General features: G+C 48.3%; 1 protein-coding gene and 1 long non-coding RNA gene across 11 annotated transcripts in view; one reads left to right on the forward strand and one right to left on the reverse strand.

Moving 5' to 3' along the window:
• LOC119851538 overlaps positions 1-10532 on the forward strand; it is a 47153-nt gene that overhangs the window by 32946 nt on the left and 3675 nt on the right. The gene's annotated exons all lie outside the window — the stretch shown is intronic.
• Positions 1-10532, reverse strand: part of LOC119851537 (KAT8 regulatory NSL complex subunit 1-like) — a 153253-nt gene that overhangs the window by 7607 nt on the left and 135114 nt on the right. For all 10 annotated transcript variants that reach the window (XM_038391547.2, XM_038391546.2, XM_043509824.1 and 7 more), the window contains one exon: positions 10031-10143. In XM_038391547.2, the coding sequence (XP_038247475.1) occupies positions 10031-10143 (113 nt within the window). The remainder of the gene's footprint in view (positions 1-10030; positions 10144-10532) is intronic.

Consider the following 10532-nt stretch of genomic DNA (forward strand, 5'->3'; position numbering starts at 1 on the left):
GAGTAAGTGGCGGATTCTCTATAACTTGAAATCTTTAAATCAAGATTTGAAGACTTCAGTAACTCAGCCAGAGGTTATAGGCCGATTACAAGAGTGGGTGGGTGAAGTTCTGTGGCCTGCGATGTGCAGCAGGTCAGACTAGATGATCATGATGGTCACTTCTGGTCTTAAAGTCTATGAGACACAGGAACAATACTACATACTAACATGGAACCCAAATAAAAATAAGCCACTGCATACTGCAAATGTGAGCCACAAAACTGAGAGAAGTTTGGAATTAATCATTGTATACCTCCTTTATTCAAGCAGCTGGTCATGGTCTCCAGCAATTAGTGCTTTGCCCCCGAATTACAGCTTCTCCCACATTGTCCGCTACAACAATAGCTCACCATTTTCTTGGGCAATTTCTGCCAATTTTGGTGGTGGTGAATTTTAAGATTAAGAAAGCATTTGCTAGCTGTTTTTTCTCATGATGAGACTTAGGGGAATCTGAGATAAAACAGTATAAACCGTCTACTACTAAGTACAGAGGCAAACAGATTGCTTAATTGGAAGTTATACTGAAGGGTCCTGCCTCCTATTTCTGACTGCACACACACATTTTTTTATTTGAAATCCTTTCACCTCAGGGCCTGACATATGTTCATTGTGCCCCCTACCACTCTACGTTTCCAACTTTCTCTTCTCTTTTCCACCGCGTTGTTATGACCTGCTGTCTAACCAAGGAGAGCTGGAAGAAATTCCCATGTTTACAATCTGTCAACTCCACTCCTAGGTAAGCTAAAGGGATGTAATTTGAAAAAAGGACATGGAGTTTGCACTAATTTATTAGTGCCTAGCATGAGACATGAGGGCCCAAGCTTAGTATGAAACTAATTTCTCGTGTGACATGATAACATGCTGTGTCACTACTCTGATGAGCTGGCCCTATCCTATATACGTTTCATCAATACTTCGCTTGTCAGAACAGCAGACTGGTTACATGAATCATGTCATCAGCAGCTTAGGATTTCTTTGCTCACAACGAACCATAGTTTCACAAAGTATAAGGCCAGAAGGGTCAGTGATATAAAGAAGTCAGACTAGATGATATCTCTGGCCATTACATATCATTCAAATACTTCTATAGAGTTCATTCACTCCTCAAAAGACTAAAAACTGTTGTGCCACTGGCAGAGACCAGGAGAGTTTTAGGTACCACCAGTGCCTGAGGCCCCAACAATGGCAGGAAATTGATTAAATGAGATCTGCCCAGATCTTCCCAGCAGACGATCCATGCCCCATGCTGCAGAGGAATGTGAAAAATCCCAACGTCCCTATCAATCTGACCCTGAGAGGAAATTGCTTCCCGACTCCAAATCTGGCAATTAGATAGACCCCGAACATGTGAGCAAGACACCAGCAGGCATTTAAAATGAATTCTCTTTATCACCTAAGTACTAGTTCACCCTGCCTAGTGTCCCAGCTCCAATTGTGGCCTCTCTCTGATGCTTCTGAAGAAGGTAAAAAAACCAAAACAGAATATATCTAATTATGCACTGGGGAAAAAATTCCTTCCTGATGCCTGCAGATGATCAGCTGATGCACAAAATTTGATTATAGTCATTGTCTTAATGCAGAGCTGCAATGAGTATGTTCGGAGCAATGCAGACAATCCTGTTTCCCCCATGATGCATGAAAGAAGGGGATGAATGAGGGACTGATAAGAGTCCGAGATTCCAAGGCCAAAAGGGACCACCAGCCTGACACAACACCTTCCTCTCCCGCTGCATCCCCATCCTCCCGGGCCATAGAATTTCTGCCAGACCTGCATTAAAGCATATATTTTAGAAAGGTATTTGATTTCCACCTTACAGACTCCAAGCATTGGGAAGTCCACCACATCACCTGGTAAGCTGTTCCAATGTTTAATCACCCTCATTGCTAGGAAATTATATCTTATTACTAGGTTGAATTTGTCCAACTTCAACTTCCAGCCACGGGCTCTTGTTATACCTTTATCTGCAAGGTTGAAAAATCCCCCACTATCAGACCTCTTGTCCACATGTAAGTGCCTAAAGCCCTAGAGACAGTGATCAAGTCATCTCTCCATCTTCTTTTCAATAAGCTGAGACTCCTTACTTTCCAGCTTCCTGATTATTTTTCTGACCCTTCTTTGAACTCTCTGCAGCATTTCCACTTCCTTCTTGAAGTGTGGACACCATAACTGGATTCTATATGGTAGTAGCAGTCTTACCAATGCAGTGTAGAGCGGCAAGGTTGCTTTTCTACTGTCCCCTTTTTATACATCCAAGGACTGCATTAGGTCTTTTGGCCACACCATTGGACTGAAAGGTCATGGTAAGGTGATAATCTACGACAGTGGTTCCCAACCTTTCCAGACTGCTGTATGCCTTTCAGGAGTCCGATTTGTCTTGCATACTCCCATGTTTCACCTCACTTAAAAACTACTTGCTTACAAAATCAGACACAAAAATACAAAGAAGTGTCACAGCACACTATTACTGAAAAATTGTTGACTATCATTTTTACCATTTAATTATAAAATAAATCAATTGGAATATAAATATTGTACTTGCATTTCAACGTACAGTATATAGAGCACTATAAACAAGTTGTATGAAATTTTAGTTTGTACTGACTTCACTAATGCTTTTTATGTAGCCTGTTGTAAAACTAGGCAAATATCTAGATGAGCTGATGTTCCCCCTGGAAGACTGCTGCATACCCCCAGGAGTACAAGTACCCTTGGTTGAGAACCACTGATCTGTGATGACCCCTTAGTCCTTCTCTGAGTCATGACAGTTTCCCATCCTGTAGATATACATTCTTTGTTCTCAGATGCATTACCTTGTATTTGATTAGTATGCCCTGTTAATTCCGTATAATGCAAGTTTTTTTTAAAAATCAACATGTCGTGGTATTACATCAAATACCTTGGAACCATGACCAAAAGCACCCCTGTATTCACACCCTACATGTGGTTATATAATCTTTGTACAAAATATGACTTGTGACATACCATTTGAAAACTAACAACTCACTAGTCAATAATATCATGGTGAAATGTATGTGGCAATATTATACATAAAATTATTAAATCCCCATGTATGATGTTCTTAGGATATGTTCAAACTACACAGCCCGACCTATACAGAAGTATCCTGAACCAAGAAATGTTCCGTTTACCTCAGTTTACATATAAGTAGTAAACAGGGTCCTTGAGACAGTAGGGAGAGGAGATGGCAGGAGACAAAGAAAACTGCATTTCAGCAAACAAGTGAGAACAAAGAACATGGAACCTCCTTCTCTACCAGACTCCATGTCACCTTGTTCACTCTTTGAATAAATATTGCTTTGAGGGGTAACCCTGAGAAGAATCCACTTCCAAGGTTAACTGATTACAAAAGAAAGGGGCAGAAAAAATGACAGTTACCTTTTCCGTAACTGGTGTCTTCGAGATGTGTTGCTCATGTCCATTCCATATTAGGTGTGTGCTCGCCACATGCACTGGTGCCAGAAGTTTTTTCCCTCAGTAGTATCCGTAGGGGACCGCTCTGGCACCCTCTGGAGTGGCGCCCGCATGGCATGCTATAAGGGGCGCCGCCAGCTCCCCTCGCACTCAGTTCCTTCTTGCTAGAAACTCGACAATGGGGAGGAGGGCGGGTCGTGGAATGGACATAAGTAACACATCTCAAAGAACACCAGTTACGGAAAAGGTAACTGTCTTTTCTTCGAGTGCTTGCTCATGTCCATTCCATATTAGGTGACTCCAAAGCAATACCCCTGGAGGTGGGTAGGAGTTCACGGATGTGTAGATTGCAACACAGCTCTGCCGAACCCAGCGTCATCCATGCCCTGCTGAGTGATGGCATAATGGCTGTGAACGTGCGGACAGAGGACACGTTGCGGCTCTAGAGATGTCCTGGATAGGGATGTGCGCCAGGAAGGCTGCTAAAGATGCCTGCACTCTAGTCGAATGGGTTCTGACAATGGGCGGCAGCAGAACCCCCACCAGGTCACAACAGGTCCTTATGCATGAGATAATCCAATTGGAAATCCTCTGCGATGACACCAGAAGGCCCTTCTCATCCTATCCGCTGTAACGATGAAGAGCTGAATTGATTAACGGAAAGGCTTGGTACGTTCTAAGTAAAAAGCCAAGGCCCTTGAGACATCCAGTCCATGAAGATGCCTCTCTTCACTAGTCTTGGGTGGTTTGGGACAGACCACTGGGAGGAAATAGTCCTGGTTCATACTGAAGAAGGACACCACCTTCGGCAGGAAGGCTGGGTCGGGCTGCAGCTGAACCTTGTCTTTGTAGAATACTATACAGCTGTTCGGAGGTCAAGGCTTTAATTTCAGAGACCCGTCTCACCAACGTCACCACCACCAGGAACACGACCTTCCATGACAGATGGGAAAGGGAACAGGTACCCAGCCGTTCAAAGGGTAGGCCCGTGAGCCTAGAGAGGACCAAGTTAAGATCCCATTGCAGGACAGAAGTCCATACCTGTGGGAAGAGTCTCTCAAGCCCTCAAGAATCTGAGAATCATGTCATGGGAAAATACTATCTGTCCTTGGATCAGCAGATGAAAAGCAGAGATGACCATGAGATGCACTCTAACAGAAGACTGTGCCAGGCCCTGGTTTCTCAAATGAAGCAGGTAGTTTAGGACAGCCTGTATGGAAGTTTGCAAGGGAGAGATGCCACGCTTGGAGGCCCAGTGGAAAAACTTCGTCCACTTGGCCAGGTACGTCAGTCTAGTTGAGGGCTTCCTACTTCCCAGGAAGACCTGTTGGACCTCCTCTGAACAGGTCCGTTCCCCTGGCTTCAGTCATGCAGAATCCATGCCAAGAGATGGAGGGACCAGAGGTTGGGATGTAAGAGCCGACCGTGATCCTGTGACAGAAGATCCAGTCAGTTGGGCAGGGGCCAGGGAGGGGCTGCTGACAGGTTCATGAGTGTGCCGAACCAGTGCTGGCAAGGCCACACTGGGGCAGTCATGATAACCCGCACCCTGTCTCTCTTGATCTTTGCCAGGACCTTGATGATGAGCAGGATTGGAGGGAATGCGTACATCAGGCCCCCTGACCATGACAGGAGGAAGACATTGGAGAGGGAGTCCTTGCCCAGACCAAAACCGATGACATTTTCTGTTTTGCCTGGTGGTGAACAGGTCCACTGCGGAGTTCCCCACCTCTGAAAGACCATGTAGGCTACATCCTGGTGGAGAAACCACTCATGGTGAGAAGAGAACGCCCTGCTGAGGTGATCTGCTAGCGTGTTCTTGATGCCAGGGAGGTGAGAAGCCTCCAGGTGGATCTCATTGTTCACACAGAAATTTCAGAGCCAGAGGGCCTCCTGGCAGAGAGCTGATGAGCACGCTCCCCCTTGCCTATTGATGTAGACCATCGAGACTGTGATATCCGTCAGGACTCTCACCACCTTGCCCAACAGGTGAGGTAGGAAGACACTGCATGCCAATCAGACCGCTCTGAGTTCTTTGATGTTTATGTGGAGCACCATCTCCTTCAAGGACCACATACCATGGGTCTGGAGATCTCTGAGGTGCGCACCTCAGCTGAGGTCCAAGGCATCTAACACCAACTTGATGGACTGGGAATAGGCAGTCGTCAGCCATTGCTGCAGGGGCCGCATCTGGAGCCTGGCATGGCGGACAATGTTTGTGCAAGCTGTCATGTGGCCCAGCAGATGCAGGCAGACCCTGGCTGTAGTCAGGGGAAACGCAGACATCTCTGCGATAAGGTCTGTCAAGGCCCAAAAGATTTCTAGTGGCAGGAACATTCTCTTGCAGGTTGAGTCTAGCACCACTCCGATGAATTCTATCCTTTGCACTGGAACGAACGTGGACTTTTTGTCTCGTTCACCAGAAGGCCCAGGGAGTGGCAAGCGGCTTGCAGCACCGCAACATACCTTTGCACCTGAGACCTGGAGCTGCCCTTGACGAGCCAGACATCGAGGTACAGGTAGATCTGGATACCCCAGTGCCTGAGGTAAGCCGCCACCACCAACATGTACTTGGTAAACATTGTTGGTGCAATCGCCAGGCCAAACGGGAGGACCGTAAATTGGTAGTGGCCCGATCCCACCGTGAAATGGAGAAAACATCTGTGCCCTTGGAAGTCACTATGTGAAAGCATGCGTCATTTAAGTCAAGGGCAGCATACCAGTCTCTCGGATCCAGGCAGGGGATGATAGAGGCCAGGGAGACCATGCGGAACTTCAGCTTCTTTAGGTACTTGTTGAGGTCTTGCAGGTTTAAAATGGGACGCAGACCGCCCTTGGCCTTTGGGATTAAAAAAATATGGGGAATAAACTCCCCTGTTCCTGTACTCTAGAGGAACTTCCTCCACTACCCCCATCTGTAGAAAACCTTGAACTTCCTGCGCAGGATCACTGAAGGAGGACAAGGGAAGGGGTGTAGAAAGAAACTGAAGGATATAGCCCTGCACCACAGTGTTCAGGACTCAACAGTCTGAGGTTATTGTGGTCCATGCAGGGAGGAAAAGGGGAAGGCAGTTAGAAAAAAAATGGGGAAGATGGATCCAGGGAATAATTTGGTAGGTCACCCTCTGGCGCACCCTCAAAGTGGTCGCGTGGCCCCTCGCTTATTCCAGGTAGAGCCCAACTAAGCAGAGGGTGGAGGAGGGTGGCTAGGCTGGCACTTGTAGCTACTGGCCTTCTTGTGAGACGGGTCCTGCTGAGGCTGGCTCCCTTGTCCATGAGGCTGTTGTGGTTTGAACTGCTTACGTGCTGGGCCTGGGATGTACCGTCCCAGCGTTTTCAGGATGGTATGGGAGTCCTTTAAACCATGCAGCTTGATATCAATCTGTTCTGCAAATAGGGCCTGGCCGTCGAAGGGAAGTTCCTGCATCGACTGCTGAGCCTCGGTGGACAAGCCTGAGAGGAGCAGCCAGGAAGGTTGCAGCATGGAGACGGCAGAGGCCATGGTGTGGGATGCAGAGTCTGCCGCATCAGAAGCCACCTGGAGGGCTGCTCTGGCTGCTCTCATGCCCTCCTCGAGGATTGTCCGGAATTCCTTCCTGGACCCTTCGGGGAGCGAATCCTAGAACTTGCCCATGGCCTGCCACATGTTGTAATCATAGCAGCCAAGGAGGGCTTGGTGATTGGCCACTCTCAATTGCAGGCTAGAAGACGAACAAGTCTTACGCCCAAAAAGATCCCGCCTCCTTGAGTCTTTATTTTTGGGGGTAGCCCCTGCTTGGCCTTGCCTCTCTCTGTGGTTAACTGCCTCAAATCACAAGGGAATTGGGGGCCTGATGGGAGTATAGGTACTCATGTCCTTTTGTTGGCACAAAGTACTTGCATTCAACCCTTTTAGAGAAAGGGGGCAAAGAGGAGGGAGTCTGCCACAGGGCAGTGGTAATCTTTGATACCCCCTCATGAAGGGGTAAGGGCCACCCTGGCAGGGGCCAAGAAGCAGAGGACATCAAACAAGGAGTCTGAAGGTTCTTCCAACTCCTCGGCCTGGAGCCCCAGGTTAGATGCAACCCTCTTCAATAGTTCCTGGTGCACTTTAGTGTCATCCCGAGAAAGTGGGTGAGGCGCCTCTATGATTGTTCTCGTCATTGCCAGACGAGGCTATGCCAGTACCACAGGAACCCCCACGTTCATTGGTGGTCTAGTAGGCTGCTCCCCTGGGTCCTCCTGGACCTGTGGAGTCCTTCCCCCCCAAAGTCTCGGGTACTGGAGGAGTTTGGGATGCCGAGGCCGCAGGCCTGGCTGAGGCTCCTGACACCAAGCGACCAGCCTGGGAAAGCTGGGTGAACCCCCAGGGGTTCCATGGGTACCATGGCACTGGCCATTGTGCCTGGAGCCATGGGACAGGTTTTGGTGCTGCTGATGTGGGCGGCACCACAGGAACCGGAGGCTGTTCCACAGTTAGGGAGCCCCTGCTCAGTGCCGGAGCGGTTGCTACCCAACGACCAGGATCGGGCAGAGCGGTGGCTCTTATCTGACCAGTGCCAGTCACTGTGCCTGGAGGCAGACCTGTCCGAGGGGGATGAATGTCTTGGCTGGAGCCTTGGGGACCGATGGCTTTGGCGTATCGGCGTCAGAAACCCGGTGATCTATGCCTTATTCTACCTGACCGATACATGTGCCAGCTGCCGGGAGGAACACCCCAAACATGGTGATCCCCATCTCGGAGATCGATGACTGCTGTCTGATGACGTCGACCCCTGGATCTATACCGAGCTCTTGGCGATGCGAGGGGTTGGTCTCGGTGCTCCTGCCTGGGGGCGCATGCCTCGGTGTGTCTGTGCCAGACTACCAGCGAGGTACGCCTCGAATCCCGCAGTCTGTGCCCAAGGTCCAGGGACCGAAGAGGGCTCCGTTGAGCCTGCCTATCTGAGGCAGGATGGCTTCGAGCGGGCCATTCCACATGAAGGGGAACTGTGCCGCTGAGGCGGGGACACATGGAGATCCCAAGGCGGGTTTACCCAGAGACCTGGATACCGCTGGAGCCAGTGTGGGCGGCACCGGAAGCATCAGGATCTCTTGAACTGCCTGCAGGGCCTTGTAGCACTTGTAGCTGGCGGAGGCCTGTACTGCTATCTGCAGTTGCAGGCAAAGCATGGGATGGGCTGCACCGCTCGGCTTGAGCTGGGGCTTGACTTCCCAAAGGGGGCATTGAGCTGCCTGGCGCGGGTCTTGGTTCACCCCCAGCCCTTTCTTTTCCCTTGTGGGAAGTAGGCGATCTTCCTCCTCCCTGTCTTTTTCGGCTTCTTAGCCAGAACTGTGGAGCGGGACTGGTGCTGGCTCATGGACGGCACTGACACCGTGGTGCTCGGTGCTGAGTCAGACTGGTGCTTCGGTGCCGGAGTGAGTGCTGACTCCAACAGGAGCACCTTTAAGCGATTGTCCCGCTCCTTTTTCATCCTAGGTTTGAATGACTTACAAAGATGACACTTGTCACTTATGTGCCCCTCACCCAAGCACCGTAAGCAGCTACTATGCGGATCATTGATGGGCAAAGGGTATTTGCAACTATCGCAGGGCTTAAAGCCTGGGGACCAGGACATGCCCCGTCCCCTGGCTGAGTCCCATTCAGGACTAATGAAGAGTTCAAGAACCATTACTAAGGGTAATTAATTCAACTATTAACTATATACAACTGTATTACAGGTTTTCAAAGTTTGCAAGAACAGAGAATGAAACAATGCTAGCTGAACAGATGATGTTCCAGCACCGTCACTGGCGTCAAGAAAGAACTGAGGGTGGGGGGAGCCAGCGGTACCCCTTATACCGTGCCATGCGGACGCCACTCCAGAGGGCATCAGAGCCCGTCCCCTAAGGGTACTGCTGAGGGAAAAACTTCTGGCACCTGTGCATGTGGCGAGCACACACACCTAATATGGAATGGACATGAGCAAGCATTCGAAGAAGAACTCCAAGCTCTAGCTCTCTCTCCTTCACCTAAGACAACAAAGGAACAAGCCTTTTGATTTTTGGGGGAGGTCTGACTTGAGAATTTGGTCAGCCTTATTGCTGGGAACATATTGTAAGGATTTTACCTTGAACCAAATCTAGCTTGTTAAATTTTAGCTACTAGAAAGCATTTTGTCTTTATTTCTCTTGTAACCATTTCTGACATTAATACCTAGTACCTGAATCCACTTAAAATCCTATCTTCTATTGTTAATAATCTTGTTTTATTTTTTAATCTAAACCAATCCAGTGCTGTGTTTAAACTGAACTGTTTGCTAACAGTTCAAGAAGCAGATTGTTGAATGTTAACCTTTTACGGGGACAATGGACCTTTAATAGCTGAACTGTCCAGGAGAGGGCTGATCAGTGTCGAACACATGTTGTGAGTGGCCCACGTTAGGAGCTACAACACCACAACCCCTCACTGGTCTGGAGTGCAACCCAGAATGTGACAACCCCAAAGCAGGATCTCTGTATAGTTTAACATGAAGAGGATATAAAAATTCTTGCTTCCATGCCTTGCTACATGGTGCTAATTGATAGAGAAATTGATACCTGTTTCCTCGCTTGTGGGAAACAGCTGCTGCCCACGAATCCCATTGGGCTCGTTCAAGCTCCTCATACTTGATGTGATGGTTCAAATAGGTCTCATCAGAAGTGTCTTCCAGCTAGGAAAAAGAACAAAGCTAGTTTTCCCTCTAATATTCAAAAGATGACATTCTGTCTTCAGGGTGACACTACTGTTTAGTCAAGTACAAAGTAGTAGAAACCCTGTGATTCTGTACCACCGGAACACAGCAGATAGCAATGCCTATTGGATGATACTGGAGAAACCAGAGTCTGTTTCGCCCCACTGAATTCCTTTTAAAAAAAAAAAAAAGGGGGCTTCCAAACGGAAGTCAATTCACATAGGATCAAGTTAACAAGGATTTAAATCTTTGCTTCAGGTTTGGCTGGTCAAAAATCACAAAATCCGCTGTATCTGACTTACCTATTAATTTATATAATTGGATTCTGAATGTTGGAAGATCAGACATCTGTCCATGCTGTTAATTGT

Source organism: Dermochelys coriacea, chromosome 2, assembly GCF_009764565.3.
Source record: "Dermochelys coriacea isolate rDerCor1 chromosome 2, rDerCor1.pri.v4, whole genome shotgun sequence".
Lineage (NCBI taxonomy): Eukaryota > Metazoa > Chordata > Testudines > Dermochelyidae > Dermochelys > Dermochelys coriacea.